At 38.9% G+C, this 25,994-nt stretch overlaps 2 protein-coding genes across 5 annotated transcripts in view; one reads left to right on the forward strand and one right to left on the reverse strand.

Moving 5' to 3' along the window:
• Positions 1-24,737, forward strand: part of FNIP2 (folliculin interacting protein 2) — a 133,355-nt gene extending 108,618 nt beyond the window's left edge. For all 4 annotated transcript variants that reach the window (XM_058550271.1, XM_058550272.1, XM_058550275.1 and 1 more), the window contains 3 exons: positions 14,723-14,923; positions 18,926-19,041; positions 20,988-24,737. In XM_058550271.1, coding sequence (XP_058406254.1) covers positions 14,723-14,923; positions 18,926-19,041; positions 20,988-21,066 — 396 coding nt within the window. In that variant the 3' untranslated portion in view covers positions 21,067-24,737. The remainder of the gene's footprint in view (positions 1-14,722; positions 14,924-18,925; positions 19,042-20,987) is intronic.
• Positions 14,943-25,994, reverse strand: part of SPMIP2 (sperm microtubule inner protein 2) — a 129,430-nt gene continuing 118,378 nt past the window's right edge. Inside the window, exons 5-6 of the mRNA XM_058550276.1 lie at positions 16,508-16,696; positions 14,943-16,461 (exon numbers count right to left, since the gene is read on the reverse strand). Coding sequence (XP_058406259.1) covers positions 16,649-16,696 — 48 coding nt within the window. The 3' untranslated portion in view covers positions 14,943-16,461; positions 16,508-16,648. The remainder of the gene's footprint in view (positions 16,462-16,507; positions 16,697-25,994) is intronic.

A 25,994-nucleotide genomic window follows, 5' to 3' on the forward strand; every position in this document is an offset into this window, starting at 1 on the left:
GCCACTATAGAAGTGTAATCTGTTGATTGATAGCCCTCCTTGAATTTGTCTGCAAAACCATTAATGACATTTTTTATATTTTCCATAGGCTGACCAGTTCTGTTTTTTTGTGTTTTCATAGTGACCATCTAGCTCTATAATTCTTATATTTGAAAACGAAACTATGTTTCCTCTATTTGTACTCTTAAAGACTTTTCGTATATTTTCCCTTCCTTTCAGAAGCAGTGTTTTCACACTGTAGCTTTTCTCATTTCTGTAGACTATGCAAATCACCCTGAGAGATCGAATGTTATTAAGCAAAATAACCTATATTGTGTCAAATTGTGGGTACATCCAAAGTGCAGCCATGCATGGGTGTTAATGGGAAATTGCGACGGGTTCATAAAAATATCTTCAGAAGTTTAATACGTTCAGAATGTATCCGATTAGCATTAGTGGATTTCTAATTTCACTTGGCACATGCATCATAATGAATTTTGCTTTTGAAGTAGTGTTCCTTTTAAACTGCCTCTCAGACTGGGACTCTGGTCTATGGCAATGTTTAAACAGCCTTACTTTCGACTGCCATTTATAAATATTTGTTCAAAGATAAATTAGGAAGCTTTTTTTGAACATTGTATTGAATTTACTGCTCCATAAAGCCTAGTAATTATTTAAATTCTTGAGTATGATTCCATAGAAAGAAGCAAGGACCCAAGAACAAGTACCTGAGCAGAGTTAGAGCCGAAATAATAGCTTGTTGAGGAAGAGAAGATTGGGGCCGGTCCCGTGGCTTAGCGGTTAAGTGTGCGCACTCCACTACTGGCGGTCTGGGTTCGGATCCCTGGCGCACACTGAGGCACCGCTTCTCCGGCTATGCTGAGGCCGTGTCCCACATACAGCAACTAGAAGGATGTGCAACTATGACATACAACTATCTACTGGGGCTTTGGGGGGGAAAAAAAAGAGGAGCATTGGCAATAGATGTTAGCTCAGAGCTGGTCTTCCTCAGCAAAAAGAGGAGGATTAGCATGGGTGTTAGCTCAGGGCTGATCTTCCTCACAAAAAAAAAAAAAAGAGAGAAGATTGGGATAAATTGCTTGATCATAACTTGCTTTCAAAAACCTATTTTTTGGACATTAATAATTTTTTGTGTTCATGCCAAACTTCATCAGGCTTTGATGTTCATAATTGTTTTTTAGAGAAGGATTTTTAATAACTGTTTAAAAGTAATTGATTTAAGTTATTGATCTATTTTCTAGACCAATGCATGATGGGATTATAAAATCTGTCTTATGTAAATGTGCATTTTTATACCTATGGTAGACTAGTTTGTGGAGTTTCTTCTCTCATTGAGAGATTGCATTCTAGAGCTTCCAACACTAAGAATTTCTTTTTGTACGTTTCCTTATTCTAGTCTCTTAGGAAAGAAAGCTATATTAACTTTATTTCATTTATTTTCATTTTTATTATTGGCTTTCCCATGTTAAGATTCTGATAGTCTTTAAATATTTAAACATATGTTCTTGTTTAATCCATATACTGCCTCTTTTCTGTCATTTGAACTGTTTCTCTGCCTCCTAACATATAGATTATACAGCTGCCTTAAATTAGGCTAAAGTAATATTCAGTTTCATTTTTTTTTCCCCTGCCACATCTAAATGTGCTTTCTTTCCTCTCTTTTCCTTTTGACTTTAAATGGTGAAGTGGGAAAGAAAGAGAGAGCCAGCTTCCCTCTGTACTTGTGACCCTCAAGTAGCTTTTTCTCTCTTTTTTTCTCTCATGTGATTGTCTGGCTGTGAATACTGCTGACCAGGGCAGTATTAAATTATGGGGCAGTGGAGAGTGGTGGAGGAGCGTTGACTTAATACTGACGGCTTGGGTTCAAGTCTTAGACTTACCACTCATGCACTGACAGTCAAGTAAATCAATTGGCATCACTGAGCCTCAGAAAAATGTATTTAGAGGAACAGATGAAATATAACCCAGTGGTTAAGAGTTTTGCTTCTAAAGACAGACAAACCTGAGTTTGAATCATGGCTCACCTCTTAGTGGCTTTGTGGCCTTGGGCAAGTTTCTTTAATTTTCTAAGCATCAGTTTCATCTTCTATAAGATGAACAGTACTTATAAGTCTGGTTTGAAGACTCTGTGAGATAATGCATATCAAGTGTTTAGCACAGCACCTGGCACATTACTAAATGCCCAATAAATGTTAGCTGTTAAAATGATGTATGTGCAAGTGCTTTGTAAACAAGTTTCCCAGGAAACTCCTTTTGGAGCTGATGAAACAGAACCCCCACACACATTCATTCTAGGCTAAAAGCGTCCACTTTCCCTTTGCCTCTGATATCACAAGGAGCAGGCCAGGCAGTGCTAACTCTGCAGGGTAGGGTCATCAAAACCAAAATTAACATCACATTTTGATGTTTTATTAGAAATTATGTCCCAAGGCTTCAGGCATTTTACAGAATAATCTGTAAAATAAAATAACAGTTGGATATAGCAGCCTCTTTCATTTAATTTTAAGAGTAGCAACAGATTGACTCCAGAAATATCTTGCGGAAATCAGTAGCACAGATAAGGAGCTTTGCTAAAAGCCTGGCTGTGATATATGCTCATGGATACCTAATTAAGCCATGCAGTGTAGTCAACCAGGAAGACTACAAAAGAACAGTAAGTCACATCAAATGATAAATCATTACTTAAGTAACACAGACAGCATTAAGTGCCTCAAGTCAGTCACCAACAACCTTGAGATCAATAGTGTTGTGAAGGAAACATCTATGTAGAACAAATCTGCTATTTTAGAACACCTCTTGTTGCATTCATTTCCCTGTGTTGGATAATGAGCATGACAATACCTTGGTCCTATAGCACTGTCTTACTCTTTAGTGAAATCTTTGTTGTGTGTGTGTGTGTATACATACACATATAGGTATATATACACACATGTTCTTATGGGCACACATGTATAAGCATATACACTGGGTGATGTTAAAATGTATTTCGTATTGGGAATTGTGATTAAAAAAATACTGGTCTCTGGATATCGCCAGCTGTAGTCTGAAATCTTGGTGATTCTGTCCACTTCTCACTGTGACTGCAATCTTCCTTAAGTTCCCCTTAACCTTCCCAACTAGTATCCCTGTGTCTGGTTTTCCCCTTCCAGTCATCTTGCGCAGTGCCACAAGAGGGCTCTTTCTGAAACGTCAATATGATCATCTACTCTTCTGCTCTAATAGTTTCCCATTTTTTTAAACAGAGTAAAATATAAACTCCTTGGCTGGAATTTTCCCTTTTATGTCTTTTAAATACACACACACACACACACCCCCCCCCCCCACACACACACAGCCCACATCTCCTTGTATGAGCTAGTCACACTGTTTGCCATTCTTTAATGGTCCACCTTTCTCACACCTCTTTACCTGTGTGCATTTGCTTCCTTTGTCTAAGGCACCGTTGAACACACTTCTCTTCATTTTTGAAGACCCAGTTCAAATGTTGCCTCTTGTTTGAAACTATCCCAGCACCCCCAGTTAGAACTCAACTCTTCTCCCCTCCAGGCTCCTTAGCACATTGCACCAGACCTTTGTTCTGTTTCCAGCGTCTTTCTCCCACTAGGGCTGCAGCACCTGGAAGCAGAGAAGGGGGCTTGGCTTCTTTCATATCCCCCACACCTGGCCGGGTGCCTGGCACAGAGAACGTGCGCAGTGATGTTAGTCGACTGTTCCCCATAGAACTGAGTTTAGGAGTGTGTGTTTATTACTGTGGGTGAAACTACGATGATTAGCATGTCTCTTTCTTCTGAAGTAAAGAGAAATGGCAGATAGTCTTTAAAAAATAAAGAGGAGGAGTAATGCGTTTAGACATGATGCCTGTGGCTCTTTGTGTTCATTTTTTTTTTACCTAAAGGAGAACAAAAAGCTTATTATGGGTCTCTCAGGCTTCATTTTTCTTGTATTTTGTTAACATTAGACACATGACTAATTTTGATGTTTTCCCAAATTTTTTCACTATGTACAAAATATTTGGATATCTATGCCATTCTCTGCAAAAAAGCTTCCAACCTTCTCACAGTTTACTTTGGAGTCATGCACATCCTCACATACCTTTATTCTGGTGACCTTTTTTGATCTTGAGCACCTTTCCTTGACTTTAAACTGTTTCTTTCCTCAACAAGTGACCTGCCTGGCAGTTAGACTCTTCCCGAGGTTGCACGCTGTGTCTGCAAGGCTGTAGGCTGAACTTGGGTGTCAGTCCAGGGAGCCTGGTGATCACAGCCACAGACACAGACACACAGAAGATGTTTCCTGTGCACCCACTAGACCACCTCACTGCACCCTCCCTCCTTCCCTCTGCCCCCAGGCCCCTGTGTCTTCATGATGTCTCCAGGCTTCCCGGAGTCCCCACCTTGGTGTACCCACCAGGATCCCTCAGCAATATCACATAGTTGAAAATGATTGATTTTTTTCCTCCTCCAGCTTATTACAACTCTTAAGTCTTTAGTGACATTGAACCTGTTTCCAAGAGAAAAAAATTCTGATAAACAAATGCTTACAGAGTTATGCTAAGATCATATCGTTATTATCCGTTCTGGTATTTTCATATGTTAACAGTCTGCTTGATGAACTAGAAATCTCTGATGATGGTATTTCAGCTGGTCTGGCTTACTTGTTTGGCCAAGAATGAGGCAGGGAGGCTGGAGATGACTTTTGGGGAAGGGGAGGAGAGTCATGCCTTGGAGATTTATGTATCTATTAGAAAATACTTCCTGAGGCCCTTTTGTGTGCTAGGCGCTGTTTGTAGCCATAGTCAAGATAGGAAGTGGGAGGATTCCAACAATGTTGTCGGGAGGCAGATGGCATGCCTCCCCTCTAAAACTATAGACATGGGGATAAAATAGTACCATCCCTGCCCCGGCCCCATTGTTATAATACCTGTGCATGAAAAATAATGGAAATCCTTTTGCGCCAGAGACAAATAGAAATCAAAACCAGAACAGTAAGTTTGGGCTGATAACAGCCATGGCCCCCTGGAATTTCAGTCTGGATACAAGTCCTAGGAAATGGGTGCTGAGTTTCTAAGATCCGCTCAGTACGAGAGATGTGGTCTCTCATGAACATAAGGCTTGGGACCTGGAATTGAGCCCCTTGCCTAAAGCCTGAAGCTTCAAAGAGCTGTTGTTCCAAGCTATTGTCCCATGAAAAGGGGACTGGGAAACTCCAGCCATAAGCAGGGAAGCAGCAAAGAAAAAAGTTGGAAACTTGGGTGAAGGAAAATAAAGTCACTCATGAGAAATCAAAATCCCAGGCCCATGCTATGTGTGGGTGTGGGGTCCAGATTTATCCTACCTGAACGGCTTGGGAATCCCTGCCCAAGAAATAAACGTGAAAACCAGAAGCATCGAAACCTCTAGGAGTCTGGCAGAAGGAAGCACACTGGACACTTTCACAACCACGAGCTTATAAAACACATATCGCTTCTTTTTCCTCTTCTCCACCTTATTACAACTCTTAAGCCTTTAGTGACTGACACTAAATCTGTTTCCAAGAGGCACATATATATAGTACATGAAACAAAACAACTCCAACAAGATGGGCTTATGTTCAGAAATTACAGACCTTGTAGGAGGAAACCATGATGAGGGAGAGTAAGCAAATGTAAGCAGGAGAATTAGCACTGAAATGTTAATCTAAATAACTGTTAAGGATCTGTGTTTAAAATGGTGATAAAAAGAAAGAATTAGAACCTTAAAAAAAAGATGGAATGATGTGATAAATGATTATTTGGATTTGTAAAAGAACTAAAAAGCACTTCTAAAATTGACAAATAACAGTCACTGAAATTAAAACTCAAGGTTGAAGAGCAGAGCAGATAAAATACAGCTAGAGAGAATCAGAATTTGTGAAATGGAAGCTAGATACGAAACTCTCTCTTTGATTGTATCTCTGAGACAAAATTACATGAAAAAATATGGAAAATCAAGAGAGAGACATGGAAACTAGAATGAGAGGATTTTTATAGCATATTCAGAGGGCAATAACAGAGGACATGAGGGAAAACAATATTTGAAGAAAGAATGGCTGTGATTTTTCCGATTAAATAAGCATGCTGACTCTTATGTAGGGTAAATATAAACAAATCCACGCTTAGCTACAGGACATCAAGGACAAAGAAAAGTCTCATAAGCAGCGAGAGAGAAGACATGGCACCTGCCCTCAAGCAGTTTGAAATCTAACAGGAAATGCAAAGAAATAAATAAGCAGTGAAAACAGTGTGGTAGAGTCTAATGCAATGGGAGGCACAGGACGGGTGTGGAAGGACTTCCTGGAGGAAGTGACATCTGGTCAAGGAGTCAGTAGGCAGTGAGCAAAGTGAAGGGCGAGAAGGGAAGCCGGGGAGGGCCCAGGGGACAATGTGGCTCTTTCAGGGAACTGAAGATTCTTCTGGCTGATTGGGTTGATGAGCGTCTTCTTAACCTACAGGCAGGCTGGCTTTGCCACCACAGGAGGTTCTGTCTGTCCCGTCTCTTGGCAAAACTGCTGTCAGGAAAGTCTGGGTGCTGAGCGTTTAGTAAAAGACAGTATTCTGGATGATTTTGTAGACTGGAGGAAGTGTTTAAGAATAGTGAGTGAGGGCCGGCCCCGTGGCTTAGCGGTTAAGTGAGCGCGCTCCGCTGCTGGCGGCCCGGGTTCGGATCCCGGGCGCGCACCGATGCATCGCTTCTCCGGCCATGCTGAGGCCGTGTCCTGCATACAGCAACTAGAAGGACGTGCACCTATGACATACAACTATCTACTGGGGCTTTGGGGGAAAAATAAATAAATAAATGAAATTAAAAAAAAAAAAATAGTGAATGATAACCAAGTTTCTTTTTTCTGGATAGATGTGAGACTGAAGGGTTTTTTTGTCTTTATGTTTTTAAAAACTAGTCAGCAGTCCACATATATCTGCAGTCCTTACACGTGGCTCTCAACCATCCAGAAGTGGGATGGGTCGGTCGAGGACTACCTTATGTTGCTTCAATCTTTAGTTCCAAGGCGGTGGGGGATGTGGTTATGTAGGTGGGCCTTCACCCCTAAGGATGTAGAAGAATAAAAAAGGAGATCTGAGGACGTTTAACCAGGAGCAAGTGCTGAGAAGGTGAACTTCACTGCATTAATCATCTGTTTTCTTTGTATCACTAATTAAAGACCTTGCTTGAAGCTCTGTAAAGGCTAATGTTATTAAGTCATGGTGCTATAACAACAGTGAGAATCTTTTTGAAAGGTATTTTGTCACCTCTTATTCAAATTCAGTTTAGTAAAGTTATAAAACTTACCAGAATTATCTTACATAGAATGATTAACAAATTGACACTCAAATGATGCCAAAGAATCTTATGTTTTATTATCTAGAATATTCCAAAGAAAAATAAAAGATATAGTGAGGTGCTTCCGGTTACCTGAATCATAAATCACCTGCTCCGTTTGTGTTTGAAACATGGTGCCCAGTGGCTTGTCCCTAGTAGTTAAATCTACAGTATTGTAACTAGTGTGCAGATTTTAGAGCAGGTTATGAATACAAAAGTCTGTCTGCACTCCTGCTGTCCAAAATACACATGTGAGCTGGACATCTTTGAGGATTAACAAAGGGTCAGTTTACAGTATGTATTAGGCAATGCCAGCAGCATAAAGATGGGGAAGTTTCTTGGCAAAGTCATAATAGAGGCAACTGTGTTTTCCCTTATTGACATTACGTTGAGACGGTCATTCACACTTTTTGCAATCTTATCTTCTGAGGGATTTCCACCCTGACGAAGTCCTAGGATTTCAAAGTAGAGGAGGTGGCAGACTCATTGAGCTAAAAGTTGGAGAAGCTTGAATGAGTTTCTAGATTCTATTTCTGACATGTCAAGATGCTTAATAAGCTCTTATATTTTTTGCCCTCAGTGTTCCTATCTGTAGAGCAGGACTGTGTTCCTGGCCAACCCATAGGAAAAATGGCATGATCAACTAATAAGTAGTTATAGGAAGCATATATGTAAAAATGGTATTTTCCTACTCTTAAGTTAAAAATAGATAATCACGTGAAATGTTAGTCATTTAAATGTAGTACATGGAAAAGAAATATGTTAACAATTATGCAATGACTTAATAGGAACTGGATTGAATCCGAAAATAAAGAAATCTGAATAGAGAATTGTTCAACAGAGCCAGCATGTATTGGATATTTAGCACATAGCATTTTGTTATGCTCATTTCAGAGGCTACAGAAGAAAAATAAAATGTGATTTCTCTCCTTGAGTTACTTATGAAATCTCTGAGTAGACAAATGGATGTGAAGTCGAGAACACGTTAAGACAATGATGAAATGCCAAAATGTAGATAGTAAATGCTCTCAGAAGTCAAAGGAAGAATAGCGAATGTGGAAAGTCGGGTTGTGGGGTTGAGGGGGGAGATGGGACATAAGCTGGGTCCTTGAAGGACTGGAAAATTTAGAAGGAGCAGGGAAGACATTCTGGGCACAACATGAGGTAAGAGGCAGGAGTCCTCCCTGCCCGGAGAAGGGGGTTCTTCTTGGCCCTGAGAGGTAAGTATGTATAGGTGAAGGTGGGCCCAGATTGTGAAGAGCTTTAAAAATGGAAAAAGAAAAGTTTGAACTTAAGTGTTTGGGTGATACGTGCTAGAGTAGGTTTTTGAAATGGTGAGGGAAATGATAATGTGGTATTTTAGGAAGTTTGAGGGTTTAGTAGACATGATTGATATAGAGAGGGAGTGGTATAAGAAAGCAAATCAAATGTACCTAATCGATGTCAGGCATATGCTACATGTTTCATACACATTTTTCTCACAGAAAACCTCTGTGAATTAAACCTCACAGAAACTCGGTGAATTAAGTGCAATCACATTTTTTTAGATGTAGAAACTGAGGCCCAGATTAATGAGTTGGTAAGGTCCCACAGCTAGTAGGTGACAGAGGTAGTAATCAAGCCCAGTCCTGTCTGACTTCAGAGACTTCAGAGCATTTGCTGTTGTCTTATCATTGCCCTTTGTTGAAATATCAGAACCACAGCTCTTCTGAGTACCCAAACCGTGTTGACGTTTCTTGTTCCTAGAAGTTTGAGTTAAGCAGAAGTTACATGTATGTGAATCAAGGCAGCATATTTTGTGTAGTCAGAGATCTGATGTAGAACCTTGAAACTGGAATGTCCTAGGCATCTAACACTCCCAGGAAACAGACCCACAAATCCTTAGTGGCTATGAATTAACCAGACTTACTCTGCTGATTCAACAAGATATAATAGCCAAAGAATATTCGAGAAACCTTTAAAGATCTATAATACAAAGCATTTCATTTATAATTTATCTTGAGAAATCTTCACAAGAAAGACATTTGGATGAATGAGATATTGACAAGGTAGAGCTAAATAAATGATTGTTTCTACCACTCATGGATTAGAGCAGGCAAAAATGATAATGGCATATTGCCACTGCTTCATTCCCCTAATGGAGGTGGGGCATCCACCCTAACAATCACCTACCGCTTTTATTATCTCCAGTGTTCTTTTCATCCTCCAGTCTCTGTCAGAAGTTTCTGAGTTGCCCAATTAAGTTTCTGAGGGAGGCATGGAAACTGCTAGCAGCGGTCCGGAAGAGATGGCAGGAAGGCTTTAGGGACTATTGAGGGCTGGTAGCTCTGCGATACTACCTGAGTTGGGATGGGCGCTCCTGGGGTGTGGGCACTTGGGAGGGCGGTGAAGGGCAGTGCTTTTGGAAGTCTCGGATTATGGAGGAAGTAGAAACGCATTGCAGACTCATTCTGATAGAAGAATTTGACAAACTCTGTGAGCAAGAAACTTACTTTGATTGTCTTCAGCTTGAGAGAGAAAAGGACAATTGATGTACGTGTCCATAAGGTTCATACAGTTTTCAACCAAACAAGCATTTTAAGTGGAAGTGACTGTTTTTATATTAATATTTCCTTCAGATTTTCATTCAAAACTCAAACGTCAGAGGACGTGTTTAATCTGAGACAATGATGGTTGAGAGGAGAACTTTTAAAAGGGTAAATATATGGTGTGATTTTTTTTGTGCTATTTTTCTAATGATATTTAGTCAAAATAATAAAGCCCTTTTTTTTTTCTTTTTTTTGTGAGGAAGACCAGCCCTGAGCTAACATCCGATGCCAATCCTCCTCTTTTTTGCTGAGGAAGACTGGCCCTGGGCTAACATCCGTGCCCATCTTCCTCTACTTATATGGGACGCCTCCACAGCATGGCTTGACAAGTGGTGCGTCGATGTGCACCCGGGATCCGAACCAGCGAACCCCGGGCCACCGCAGTGGAGCTAGCGCACTTAACCGCTTGTGCCACCAGGCTAGCCCCTAAAGCCCTATTTTTAAAAAAAACAGTTTTAATGTTAGGAAGAGGAATCTTACCAGGTAATTCTACTTGCTAAGCTGATAGTTATCCATAATGTCTCCCTTTTCTTAAGATCCATAGGAGGGCAAAGTCAGACTCCTTAGGTTCATATGTCGGTGTCAGGTTACAGCCAAGCCTTACCTGCCTATTTCTTTTTTTCTAGTCCCTGTGCCCAAACTCCAAGCCCTAAGAATAGCAGATGGCTGGATCAGGCTTTTAAAGGCTGTTTGAATCATTCAGTCTTACATTTTATAGCATTTCTTAAGTACTTAATTTCTCAAAAGTACTGATCCATTATGTTATTGCTGATGGTGAGTGTGTCTGTTTGTGTGTACCCTAGCATGCATGTGAACTTGAGAAAATTGTGAACTTAAAAAAAATCTGCTTGACAGAATTTCGCTATTTAATTACTTCTACAATTAGGATATGGGTAATATTAGTATTAAAAAGAATTAAATTAATTCTTAAATTAAAGAATTAAAAAAGGTTAGTATTAAAAAGAAGCATACATCCAGTTCAGTGTTTCCTTTGTTTATTGTAGTTCTATATATGTCTTAGAAATAGAGCCTTTCCTATGAGGAATTTTAAATTGAATACCAGGACCCAGGGTGTGTCTGGCTGTTTCTGTGATAAATCCGAACATGGTCTTCTCAATCTTAGAGTTCTTTAAATTCTAAAAGCTTAGAGATTGACTGATAAACCAAATCATAATATGTTTAAACTGCCCCCTCTTTAGTGGGGTTGTGTTTTCTTTGGAAAGATATATATCAGAAATCTCCAGAATCTCTGGAACTTAAGCTTCAACTCTCTGACCCTATAGAAGTTTAGACCAGATCAGGAATGGGCAGCCAGTCACCACTGGTGCCCCTTAAAGTGCAACTAAAGTAGTTGCTAATGATATGTTTTTCTCTCTCCAGCATTCATTTCTTTTTCTTGACTCTGCATTTCCCTCTGTTTCTGTCTTCCTTTAAAAAGTGTTTATTCTTCAGTAAATAAGTGAGTAGCTAGTAAACAATGTAGTTAGATGGAGGCGACTGGGTCGCCCTGTGGACGTATTCAGGCAATGGAGTGTTAGGTATTTGGTAGCCCGAGAATGTGTAATTCTTCAAGTATTTTTTTAAAGTACTCATCTGAAAATGTTCAGCATTTTCTGGTTCTTTTCTCTTCCTGGAGCCTGCGTACATAAAAGTTAGCAATACTGTGCCGTGTTAGGGGATGCAGGGTGCTCATCAGCTCTGTCATTTGCTTGTGCTGAACCTGTTTCATTTTAATTTAGTAATATTTTTCAAATGCTAGGTCCTGTGTGAGGGGCTAAGAATATAAGGAGAAAAGATTCAGCCTGGGACCCATTCGTCTTTAGTCTTTCCTCAGGTCTTCACCTCAGCTTCTGCCTCTTTGCTCCAGTGACTTAAAAATGACTCACGCTCATTTTTCAGATTTGATTTTTTTTACATTTCTTGTACCCATTTAGTTCCTCCTTTTAAAATAATTGAGCCAACTTCTCGGTCCCTTTTTGTAACCATATCTAGATCTACAGCCTTCTGAAGTTACTCATGCTTGGAGAATCTCACCTCCCCAGTGAGCTTCATTGCCCTTATTCCAGCAGTTCATTTCTTCAAGTGAAGCTCTTTGTGTTGGTGGTGGTGGTGGTACCCATATAGTTTATAGTCTATGTGCTGTCTTTGGATTGACACACTCTTCTCTTCCCTACACCCTGGTGGGGAGATCGTTTATGAAATTGAGTTGAATTGGGACCTAGGGCCTAAATTATCTACAGCAAATAATTAATTAAAAAAAAAAACTAGACTTTACTGTGAAAGGTGATTGGCATACATTCAACTCATTGTATTTATGTTGGCATATGATCAGTAATGGTTATATACACTTTCAGAATGTAAGTCCCATGAAATATAGTATAAGTCCATAGTGTAGATCTAATCTGTGCAATACCCAGCACACTGTGAATTTCTGATAAATGCAGAGCATTGAAGGGGCTTGAGCTCAAAATACAAATCTTTTAAATTTCCAAATTTCCATTTCCTTTGCTTATAAGGACCAGGTACATTGATGGCAAGTCATTGTCATCTTGCTGTGAATTTATGATACACCGATTGAGCAAGAACTTGCAGGAACTTGTAAAGGGAAGTAATTGAAGCCCTGTCTTTAGCAATTTTGGAGAGTGTGTATATGTGTATGTAAGAAGGGTAGGGGTGAGGGGTCACGAAAACCTTTGGGTGAGAGTGGGAATGTGGGGTCATTATATGTGTGAGAAAACCTTTGTACTATTTGATTAACAAATCAAAATGAGAACCGTCCTTGGGAAACTGGGCTTCATTAATTCAAGAATCTGCTTCGTCAGATTCTTTATTTCTCGTGTTAAGATCATTTGAACATATGCTTAAATAAATGTTGGACCATTAGACTTTGCGTGATTTGCTATTCTTTTCAATGGGAAAAATATTCTAAACCCTGAAAGTTTCCCCCTTGGATAGTGTATAGGAAAAAATGTTGGTCGCAACAAAGTTTTCATTCAGCCCACCAATCACTTCTTCCCCATCTGTGAGAAAGAACATAAAGCTGGATAGACTTCCCTTTTAATAAAAAGGCCCAAGACTACGGAGCCAAACCACCTGTTAAAATTACAGTGTGACAGCATACATCTTAGGTTTCTGTCTGCAGCCTTCCTGCTGCTTGTGTTAAGTCTTAAAAGCTACAGGTAGCCATTGTCCAATGGCAAGATTGTGTATCTGTCTGGATTCTTTATTGCAAGCAGCAGAAACCAACTCTTGTTAACTTAAGCAGAAGGGCCTTTATTGGAATGATATTACATATTCATAGAATTGAGGAAAAGATCAAAGAACTAGGCTTGGGAGAGACAGGAAACAAGGCAACTCTGAAAGTCCAGGAACCAAGAACTACCTGAAGGTATTTGTAGTAGTTGCTCTCTGGGCAGGAAAATCGTGGTGTCACCTATTCTCAGCCTCCTGTCCCCTAGCTCACAGGGAAAGCTCTTGTTGGCCTAGCGTGGGTCATGTTACCACACCTTGATAGAGGGAGGGTGGGGCCCTCCAGGCCTTCTCTAAGAAAGCTCATTGTTCAAAGGGAAAATTAGAGTGAACTTGCTGGGAGAAAGTTATGCTAAGAAGCGAAAAGCAACAAATGGCCACCACAGGGTAGTGGAAAGGATTGAATGACAGAAAGCCGGTACTACTTTTCCTTTGGTAAATGAGGGTTAGGAAAACGTGCCCGTGTGCATTGGCTATGTGGTGTGTCTGTCTCTCTGTGTACCCACCCCCCTTCTCTCCTGTCCTTTAGTTTGGGGCCTAGAAGGGCGGTGCTGTTGTGATGTTGATCTGTACACGTGTGGGATACTAAACATGTACGTCAAAGGTGCTGGTGGTGAAGCCATTACACTTCGATTGGTTTCTAGAAATTCCTTTTTTTTTAAGGCCTTTTTCCTTGACTGCATCTGTGTTACCTTGTTTACCCTAAGGCACAATTTACTAGTTAACCTGCTCTATCCATAACTCCCCAGTTATGGAAGATTTTGTATTTTAAGTATGTTCATCAGTAGCCATAGTTTTACCTTTTAGACTCAGCTACATAAGTAAATTCATCCCCCAGTCTGATTTTAGTTAGTTGTTGGAGTTGATTTATGTATGTAGCACACAGTTACTAAATAAATATTGTTTAATGATTAAAGCTATAACTTTAAGGGACTATTAAGTTACCCTGCCAAATCTTATTATTGGAGAAATGGCAATAGCATCCTACACCTTATTCTAATAGTCTCCATTTTAAAAGGAGAGCACAGTCTTTTAAAAGGAAATGAATTTTAATATCCTGGAATGTAGGGAGGGCACATATCTTTTCACTTACCTATGAACATTTAACAACATTTATAGCATACCTCCTGGGTGTAAGAAAAAAAATAATGATTAAATGCAGTTTTTATCAAATCAATTTTTAGGGGCTGGCCTTATGGCCTAGTGGTTAAGTTTGGCGTGCTCTGCTTTGGTGGCCTGGGTTCGTGGGTTTGGATACCATGGCTATACCACGTCTCAGCCATGCTGTCTGTGGTGGTGACCCACATATAAAATAGAGGAAGATTGGCACAGATATTAGCTCAGGGTGAATCTTCCTCAACAGAAAAAAAGTTAATTTTAAATGATGACCTAATGACACTCCTGTGTTAGTCCCTGTAAAGCTCTCAATTTCCATAGCTCCCACCATCAACTTCTGAACTACTAGTCTAATGCTAAACAGAAACATTCTGGACATTCTGAATGTCGTTTGGAGGTGTTGTGAAAAGCTGACCCAGTGTGCTTCTCTTTCAGCATCCAGTGCTTGATGAGCCAATAGCTGAAGCTGTCTGTATTATCGCAGACACGGATAAGTGGAGTGTCCAGGTAGCCACGAGTCAGAGGAAAGTGATGGACAACATGAAACTAGGCCAGGATGTCTTGGTCTCTAGTCAGGTGTCCAGTTTACTTCAATCCATTTTACAGCTTTACAAGCTTCACCTCCCTGCTGATTTTGTAAGTATTTCTTCTCCTATTACTAAAGAAATATAGTTTTAAAAAAAACACTTTAACAATGTTTTGATTATAAAATCACATATTCATATGTATTGTTTTTAGTATAATTGGATATTAGCATAACTAAAAATAGAACATGCAACATAAGACCAGCAAACAGGATAGGTTTCAGTAACAATAGCTGTTCCATGAAACAAATAGCATAGAGTGACATACATCCTTTTGAACAAGTATGTGGTATGTGGTAAAGTAAATGAGATGGGGGGAGGATCAAGCATAAAAGGAAATTTAAAATCCTCCTTTGGAGAACTCATTAGTTTTCCTTTTATTAGCTCAATATCAAGCAAGCCAGTTTCTGAAGGGATTGTAGTTCCTTTTGTTCAGGGACCAACCTCACAAAGTTGTTATAGATAAAATAGAATATTGTTTGCATAAACACTTGAAATTTTGAAGTACCATACCCATAGAAGATGGTATCAATTGTTCCTTTTCAAATGGGATTTTAAAATCACTTTCATAACATTATATTAAATACAAGTGACAAACAGAGCCGGTAAACTCCTATCAACAGCTCTCCCTCAGTCACTGGAATTAATGTACAAAACAAATTCTTTTCAATATGTGTGTGTGTGTGTGTGTGTGTGTGCAGAGAGATTGAGAGAAAATGTATTTAGAGAGGGAGGGAGGGAGGCAGAAAGGTTTCAAAAGTAGAAGAGAGGCTTAGGGGCATGTAGCTAGGAGAAGCTTTGATGGCTGACCTTGGGGATATGCACTTGGAGGGAAGAGCGCCTGCCTTCTCAGTTTCTTCCTCCCTTCTGCACACTGTTGCTCTCTGCACTACAACCCCAAACCAAAACATCCGTCACCTTCCTTCTGGCCTCCACAGAAGATACAGAGCTATTTAACAACAAAGTAGGAAGCTGAATATGAATTACACTAATTGCTAATGGAGTGGTAATTTTCCTGAGTTCTTATGACCAAAACTACAATTGCACTACATTCCTCAGAAATAGTCAAGACCTTTATGGCCTTGAAGAAGGTGCTTTGAATACTGTCTGGTTGTCGTCTAAGGAGTGGCAGTACAGCAGGGTAGGGAGACCACTGAATGTGACTGGGTTAAAGTCTAGGCTTTGCCATTGGTTAGTTGTGTGTTGGTGGACAAACCTCAGCTTTCTCATTTGTAAAATGAAGATAGTACCTATTCAATAAGCATGTTGTGAGAATCCTCTGAAAATTAGAGCTAAGAGACTGCTTTTTAAACTGTCAAAGTACCATGCCACCATGAGCTACTTTAACAGCCAGTGTATAGTGGCCAGTGCACAGGTTGTAGAGACCAATGGCCTGGAGTCCAGTCCAAGCTCTGCTACATCCCAGCTGTGTGACTTCTCAAAGTCTCAATTCCGTATCTGTAAAGCTGGGGAAATAATGGAACCTATCTCATGGGGTCATGAAAATGAAATTAGATAATTCATGTAAAGCATTTGGGATACTGTCAGATGTTATAAGCTCTCAGGAAACAGCCACTATTAGTATGATTGCTAATAATAGTTTCATGCAACAATCTTAATGGTTGTAAGGACTGACAACACGTTTTCACTAAAATCTTTATTTGGGCTTTAAACTGAAGCATACTCTTGCAGGACATCTGTCCCAGGGGCAATACGAGAAGCACTTAGGGGTTACTATGACCTTATTTTTGTTCTACACTTGTAGGCAGTTTTCTTTCTAGTAGCAAGTTGCTTCATGCTGATTTAGAGGCTGAAGTCTCCTTTTCTGTAAGGGACGAAAGATATATTAGATTTTATAGTTTTTTACTGTTATGAGTATTTACCAAACTTTTACATTTTATTCTATAATACATTTGTATTATACATTTGACATCTTAGTTATCTAAGCAATAAGTTACTATAGCTAATTCTTTTGACTTCATTTGGATGGAAATATGTTTAGCCACCTAATAGTATGAATGACTTATTTAACCCAACAAAACCAAGATAAAAGAAAATTTCATCTACAGTTTAAAATTTTCCTTGAAAATCGCTTGAATGAAACACTTGATTAAATGGCTATTAGAGCCTTCAGTACAAAAGGAGAACATAGCTGGGGGCCGGCCCGGTGGCGCAAGCGGTTAAGTGCGTGCGCTCCGCTGCGGCGGCCCGGGGTTCGCTGGTTCGGATCCCGGGCACGCACTGACACACTGCTTGGCCAAGCCATGCTGTGGCGGCGTCCCATATAAAGTGGAGGAAGATGGGCACAGATGTTAGCCCAGGGCCGTCTTCCTCAGCAAAAAAAAAAAAAGGAGGAGGATTGGCGGATGTTAGCACAGGGCTGATCTCCTCACAAAAAAAAAAAAAAAAAAAAAAGGAGAACGTAGCTATTTAAAATTTCAGAAGTTAAAAATTTAAGAAATCCATCTCAGGAATAAAATCCCAAAAAGGGGAGGAGGGAACCCAAAACACTTCTATTTGATAATCAACCCTTTTAAAAATATTTCTAAATGCTTTGATTTCAAGTTTAGTAAACATTCCATCTAGACCAATCTTCTCTTTATTTCCACGTTGCAACATACAGTTTTCATGAGGACTGTGAAGACACTGTAAATTAACTATTTTAAAACATAAAGGAGTCAATGTAAGGTGAATGTTCTTTTGAATATTTTATAAAACTCTTACTAAAAACTTCCCATAAGGAACTGAAACTTAACAGGAGATCCTTTCACCACTTAACTCTGTTCACTTGGGGGAACGTTTTCATGAGAAGTGGTGAAATCCTCCGTGCTTTGATTGTTACTCTTAGTCACTTACCAGTTGCATTTCATCCACCCAACACAATGCATTTAAGGTTTTAAGCCACTGAAAAACTGAAAAGATTGCATCTCTAGTAGATACTTTTTCCATGTCACTGATCAGCCCAGATGGTCAAGATCACCATTTTCAAATGCATCTGTTAATCTTTTTACCTTGAACATAACCGGTGTAATGGTCTAGAATAAAATTACGTATGATGGAATTACTCTTGCCAAAGCCATCGGGTGTCTTACTGAAGATGCTCAGATAGGTCTGCCTGCCAAATGCAAAAGCATTTGCCTCTGGTGAAAGACACAGATGGTTGCTATTCTCGAAAAAATGAAGTTGGACACCATTCCAAGGGTAGAGATGTCCGGGAAATAATTGCCTTTTCTTTTTTGTTGTTAAAGACCTAGTTAAAATACACTCCTGAGGGCAAAAAAAAAGTTCAAAATAACCTTATTTCAGTCATTCTACTTCTGGGAATGGATTGCACCAAAATCATCTGAGATATAGGAAAACAATAACAACAAAGATGTTCTTTACAAAATTATTTATAATCACAACAGTGCAAATTGCTATGTGGTTAAGTAAATAATGCTAAATTCACATTCTCAAAAATTATTTAGCCATAAAAGTTATATTGATAAAGAATTTTTAATAACATGGGGAAAAGATTATTAGAAAATTTTTAAAAAGCAGGAAATAATTGCACTTATAGAATGATTTCAACTAGGTAAACAAGTGCTTTTAAAAAAAGACTAGGGGCTGGCCCCATGGCTTAGCAGTTAAGTGACTGCACTCCGCTGCTGGCGGCCCAGGTTCGGATCCCGGGCATGCACCGACACACTGCTTCTCCGGCCACGTTGAGGCCACGTCCCACGTACAGCAAGTAGAAGGATGTGCAGCTATGACATACAACTATCTACTGGGGCTTTGGGGGAAAAAATAAATAAATAAAATTATATTAAAAAAAAAGACTAGAAGATATATATATGAAAATCTTAATAGTCATTAGAAAAAGTAAACTTTATTGTTTTACAAAAACCTATTCTTATACCTACTAGTGGTGGGGTTTGAGATGGCTTGTAAGTGTCTTTGAAAGGGATGAGATTACAGCTGTGTACTTAGAAATAAATTAAGAGAATTCTAGCTCTTAGAATATTGGCAGAGATTTAAATTCTAGCCCTCATTGTGAATGTTATTGGTTTTGCAGTGCATCATGCATCTTGAAGATAGACTACAGGAGATGTACCTGAAAAGTAAGATGCTGTCTGAATATCTTCGTGGACACACACGAGTCCATGTGAAAGAATTAGGTGTCGTACTGGGGTGAGTTCTCTGATGTGCCACCATGTCTCCCTGAGATGGGGCTGTCTCTAGCACGTATGTACTCACTGACCCATTTAGCCTGCACCACCCTAAACCTGCAGGCCCTACTGAAATGTTTGGGGTCCGTCAGATGTGTGCTTCTGCTGCTCCCCAATCAACAGCACATTCCTTGTATCTGATACTGGAGTTTCATACCTGGAAACAAACGCAGAACTTTAAGCTAGTGGTACTTTATGTAAGTCTTCCCCTTGGATTATTTTATGCTTGAAAGTGAAAAATTTAATCCCACTCTGTCTGCCCATTTCTGCTCATTTCAGTAAGGTGTCGAAGTCGAAAGCTGTCAAACGTGCAGCAGCAGCTCGTGTTTACATGTCGCTTCCTGGAGGAGGCAGGTTCTCCTGGACTTTCAGGGGCCTGTCCGCGTGTCTGTGGGGTGACTGTGCTCTCCTCCCTTTCGTTATAAGTCCACCAGAAGAGGAGTCGTGCTTTTGTTACTAATAACAGATATCATCTTCCAGAGGGTCTTTGCCATAACTTCTCTACGAAAAGAAATTCTGACTTTTGTTTTACTCTGTTCTTAACTTTTCAACAGAAAACTAACAAAAAGACATTGTGTATGTGGGGAATTGTCCCCCTTACCTATGATGATGATTCCCCTCATTTTGGGCAAGAAAATAATGTGTATATGACATCAACCTTGAAATTCTCTATTAAGCCTGCTAATCAAGTGTTATTTCAAGACTCAGGCTTTGCATTCTTGTCAGACTTTTCATCTTTCACATCCAGGATATGACTTACCATATTGTTTGGCTCTTAGCATTTCCTGTCATACATTTTTCTTACGTACTTCATTTAAAAAATATTTTCCCTTTTTGAGGCATTCGCTTTTCCAGCTAACTTGCAATGTATTTCTTTGTATTTTTTTCTTAGATTTTCTTTAGCTCTCTTTACCAGCCTCATTAAGTTTCCCATTGCCAGATATGTGCCTTGTATTTCTAGGACTTTTCCCTGGTCCTCGAATCTGACAGGTGTCTATCATCAACACTGTTAGAAGGATCATAAGGATTTATTTACCCTCATCTCTGGGCCCTCTTTGTTCGTTATTAGTGGGAATCATCCAGCCTCTCTTTAGCCCCTTCCTCCCATAGTCAGGGCCAGCAGCACTAAAGGTACTGGGGAACTTGTCCCCGAAATTAGATCTGTAGGGGGCATTCCTAGAGAAAGCATAGAAAACTCCATGAAGTAATGCCAGCTACCTTTTAAAATTTTATTTTTAATTTTTTGTTTTTGGAATTTAGTAGAAAGAATGAGGACTTATTCCATGGACTGAAGCAGTCCTAATTTTTGTCAGGACATTTGGCAGCATTTTGTCAGTGACCATGCTGTATCCACCTCTGCTTTAAGAGAGGCAGCCAAAGCCACGTCCATTTGATGCTGTGATGTCTCTTGATTCAGTATTTATTAGTGTCACTTTGCTTTTAAAATGTCATGGCTAAAATGCTTAGAGAGGATCTAAGTTGTATAACCTGTTGAACAAAGCCCCAAGGTTTTTGAAGAAATTCCCACCTTTGTCATTTCCTAAGATTAATTTGAACCTAGGTGCAGAGTCAGTCTGCATTCACGAGTGTTGACGGGAGGAATGAGGAGATACTGGAGAAAACATTCAAGTACAACATAGTGATAAGAAAAGTCCAGACTTAAAATTGGGTGACCCCTGCTGTGGGAAGAACAGCTCTGTTTCCACACGTAGGCACAGCACCCCGCCTGCCTCTCCCTTTGGTCCCTTGGGCAGTGTCCACTGGGAGAACAGAATAAAAGAACAAGTTTATCACCTCTCTATCTCTTTTACTTTTTCATTAGTTTTAAGCAGTGGTCTAGCAAGCTTGGTACCTAGCAATAATACTTTCCTGTATAATCATGTACTCTTTTCTTTTTTCAATGTTCAGGATTGAATCGAACGACCTGCCTCTGTTGACTGCTATTGCCAGTACTCATTCTCCTTACGTCGCTCAAATACTCTTATAAGCTAAAGCTCAGGACAGTTCTTCCTTGGAAGAAAAAAAAAATCAGATTCTCAACTGAAGAAGAATAAGCTCTCTGTGATGTCAAAAGCATAAGAAGAGCAAACAGAAACAGTCATTCCACCTGTTTGTTTGGTTTTGTTTTGTTGCTTTCAAGTGGATGCTTCATTGGAAGACTTAGGTTTACTTGACATAATGGCATTTGTGTTTTTCATGAACACTTTAGGCCTTTCGTCACCCATGAATCAACAGAGAGAGTGACCTTTTTGGTAGGAGGAAACGTAAGCACTACACTGAACACTAAGCTGTTGGTACAGATTGCCTTGTGTGTTTGGGCAGCATAGTGACTTGGGAGCAGGGGGTAAACAGTGTGTCTACCATTCCAGTAGGAAAATGTTTCAGAGTGTAAGCATGAGCTCTCCAAACTGGGGGAAGCATATTTTGCTATTCTAAGAAGACAGGCAGAACAAGGCCTCTGGATTCCAGGTCAGAGTTTGCTTTTTACGAAAGGTGAAATAAAGGAAGCCACATTGTGCCATCTTCAGCTCTGATGGCTGTAGGAGTTACTGTCTGACGTGAAGTGTGAAAGAGAATTGACTGTTGGGAAGAGAGTTCTTTAGGATCCACTGTTTTCACGTCTTCTTGGAGTTTACCTTGTTTCACATGCAGCCACAGGTCGGTTTGAGACAGATTGTTGGTGCAATAAACCCAAGGATCAATGTAGCATCTTAATCCCATCAAGATGTAGTTTGTAGCAGCGAAGTGCATAGTCTGATACCGTGTTTTATCCTGATACTTTAGAGCTTTCAGCAGCCTTTGTAAGAGGCCATTTACCAAAGTTATTTCTGTAAGCTCAAGAGTGTTTCTGTTGCTCAATTCTTCCAGCCGAAGCTACTTTCTTCCTGTAATAGTTAATACAAATGACTATTTATACTTTAAAAGGCACAGCTGTCCTGGTGGGAAATGAAACCTGCAACAGTTCAGGATAACTAATGAAAGTAATTAGTTTGAACATTTATAAACAATCCGTATATGATCTAAATTTTTACATTATCATCTCTGTGCCTTCTAATCCCTACGCCCTTTTCAAAACACCTTTATAGAAATTAACTCACCCACTATAAAACCTGCCAAAATGAAGAATTGTTTATTAGCATAGTTCATTTTTTAAAAAAACTTAATTTTCTGTTAATATAAAAGAAACTTTACTTAGTCCTGACCATGAACTATGACCATGTCAGACTGTGTACTGACATCCAGGTAAGGGAAGAGACTTTTAAAAAGTAGATCATTAAAAGGAGCTAATGTAATAAAGCAAAACATCGTTAGCACCTTGCAGATCTTGAGTACAGTTAATTATAACCAGGCTCTGATCTCCTTTCATTGTTATGAATTAATTCCAGTCCCTTCCATATATCCTTTGTACCTAGGAATATGAAGTCACGTCCCTTTTGGGGGTTAGAATGACTTCAGATTTTCTATTTGATGAAATCCTTATCCTAAACAACAGGTTACATAAGTTTGTCTCTTTATTCTTTTACAAGTTAATGATTTGTTTCAAAGAATACAGCAGCAGTACCAATGCAGAAAAATAAGTCTATCATTTCTTAGGAATAATTCTTAGGAATAGGTCAGAACTGCTACCTTCCCCCTCTCTTTTTTTATGATGTGAAATGTAGATGGGTGCATTAAGGCTCTTAAGATCTTTAATTTTTATTTTATCTTTCTTTCATAAAACTGAAGTTTTCCATTCTTTTTATATTTTTCTATTTCCTTTTGTCTAACATCTGAGTTTGGTGTTTTAAATTCTCTAGTTCCATGGCATCATTGCCTGTTGTTATGTTACACAAAGAGAATGAGCCTCACCTGTGGCTCAGCTCACTCATCAATTGTTTTTCATTATGTGTGAATAAATTGTAATAGCTGATATTACATCATTTCCATCTGCACCAGTTTAAAGCATTTCCCTCATCTCTAGTTCTCTTTTCCTTGTTTACACGTTTTGGGCACTTTCCCTCATTCACCACCTTCCAGGGTTTCATAGAAAATAACTAGATACAAAATCAGTTCCATTCTAATGTGTACATAGTGGCATGTTGAAAATTAGACCCATATAGGGGGAAATGGAGCTTTAAATGGCTGATTCTAAACTCCATACATAAAAGATTTAGCCCAGCCCCCTCAAAGCCTGAGAAGATTTAATTTGCCTCTTAATCTCCTGTTCCAACACTCTCTCTTGGAAAATGTCTGTTGGAAAACTACAGGTGGGTCACAAGTGGGGGTTGTCTCGGTGATGCTCAGGATTCCAGTCAGGACCTAATCCTCACGTCTGTTGCCCGCAAAAACAGTCCAAGAATGTTGCTGCTCTTTTATAAGCCTTCTTTAAATAACATTCAAGTTTTGTTTGTCTTAAGTTCAACCTCTTCCCAAAAGTGGAAAAGAAAAAAATCTCATGGAGCTGTGTCGAGATACCCCACTCACACACCGTACACCACCCAGTGGCTTCATTCTGCCTTAGCTGCAGAGGCAAGAAGGGGATCCTGCCCTCTCCCATGCCCACCTCAAGAAAAAAATAAAAATTAAAAAAAAAAAAGAGAGAAAACTACCTCAGTTGACAGGATTCCACCTTTAGGGTTTCTTCAACTTTTAAGTCTTACCTGTTGAGTGTAACTTTTGTAGCCTCTTGCTTTTTTAAGCAAGCTAGTGAGGCATGACAGAGCAGAAGTGTGTAAATGTTACTGTGATGGGCCTCTTTCTAGCATGTTGCAGTTTTATTTTTAATAGATGAGTGATATGAATGTAAAGATAATTGTGTACGTTTAAACATGACAATGAAAATTTAAAATGTAGCTTCCATACTTGTGCATAATTCCAAAGTATTTTATTTTTATCAGTGTTAAATAGCTTTTTGTACAGGCTTCAATCCATTTTTCTGAAGTGTGCTGTTTTTTAATGAAAGTAACTATAATCTTTTCACATCCCATGGAACTGCCGTTTACACATCGCAACTTTTTAAACTTACCATATTTTTCAAAATTAACCTTTTTGGAGGGAGGAAAATCCCTGCTTGCTAAATGATACTAAACTGTTGTTTAGGCTCTTCTAATTAGGTCCTGAGATTTTATAAAAATTTAGTCTGTAGCTTTTTAGGTTCTTCACTAGAGTTGGTTGTACATAAAAATAAAGAATATGAAGTGACCCCAAAAATCTTTTCAATGTCTGGATTTTTCCACTAAAATGTACTTTTGAAAGTATTTTGTTCATGCATACTTTCATCATTAAATTGAAAAAGTCTTTAGCTTCTCTTGTAAATGTGAAACATTTGTTTTTTATTGTGCTTTGGCAGAGGGGGATATTTTAATATAATATTTGCCTAAATCAAGCAGCCCCCTCTGAATGTTCATTTTTAAATGTCAAAATTTGGTGAACCGTATATCTTGGAAGCAAGATTGCAATATGCTTAAATTTAAGTGGTGTTTAAAAAAGGAGAAAATCTGGGAATTGTTATTATTGAAGCTCCGTTAAGACAAATTAATAGGACTTTATATTTTTGATCAGTTTAAATAGGTATTAATGTCAATGTATGGAAAATTTTTCTTAAAACTTGTTCATGTATTATTTTGATCCATTTTTCTGTGGCATTTGGTGCAATAAACCTTTTGAATTTATCTTGAACATTTTCCTGGTACTGCATGTGATTTGTTTGTTATATTTAATCTTAAAACTTAAAAACTGAGATCTCATTTTCATTAATTCATGCTGAAACAAGTTTATTATATATGTCAGTGATTTTCAACAGGGGTGTTTTGGAAATGTAGAAGCATTTTTGGTTAGCGTAAGGATGGGTGAGGGCTACTGGCACATGGTGGGGGCTGAGGATGGTAGGAGAAATGTCTTATAATGTGTGGGGCACCCCATGGAATGAGGAATTGTCCCACCTCCTGCGTGACTTTTAAATATCCTGCTGGACATTCGTGTGGGTGAGAAAACTGTTTATAATTAAGCTGAGAATTTAATTCTGCTTTACATAAAAGCACAAAGTATTTTTCACATATTTTAATATATTCTGAATTTTCCGGGAATGCTACTTTGGTACAAATTGAGGGAAGATTTTACTTTGTAAGGTTCAGAATTTTAACGAGAACTGACATAAATTTGGAAAACAGTGTTACCAACAGCTACGATATTCGTGGAATTTGAGTCATCAATGCGGTGTATCTGTATCAGCCTTCATTTCTAGCTGTTACATTCATGGCGACTACATACAGATACAAGCATCCGTCTACTTCATTATATTTTCTATTGTAATCTACTAGTGCCCCAATGTCTGTATATTAAAATATATATTAATATAAGTTACTTTTTAAGTAGTACATCTAGGACATTATATTGGTTTGTTACAAATTATGTGTGTGAGTAGATTATGTTATTTATGAATTTTATTTTAGGAAAGTAAAGGGCATTATAAAATATTTGCTATGAAAGGGATGAGATCACTGATATATATGGTCTCAGGAAAAAATATGCTGTTAAGTGTAACTTTTGCAGCAATATAATACCATACTGCATTATGTTGTCTTAAAGACTATAGGGAGAAGTAACATCAGGCATTTCAAAGTCTTTTTTGGATTAAATGAAAGTTTCAGGTGTTTTCCATATTCCCTCAAGCAGCTTTAAAATCATGCCATTGATAAAGAACTTACACACACACATACACACCACATTGCTTTTTGTTTCTCTGGTGTCTGGACTGTGCTGTCAGATGCTTTATATATGTTACCTTATTTAATCCTCACATCTAGATGAGATGGGTACTGTGATAGTTAATTTTATTTGTCAGCTTAGTTAGGCCATGGTACCCAGATATTTGGTCAAACACCAGTGTTGATGTTGCCATGAAGGTATTTTTTAGATAAGATTAACATTTAGACT

The sequence above is a fragment of the Diceros bicornis genome, chromosome 11, assembly GCF_020826845.1.
Source record: "Diceros bicornis minor isolate mBicDic1 chromosome 11, mDicBic1.mat.cur, whole genome shotgun sequence".
Taxonomy (NCBI): domain Eukaryota; kingdom Metazoa; phylum Chordata; class Mammalia; order Perissodactyla; family Rhinocerotidae; genus Diceros; species Diceros bicornis.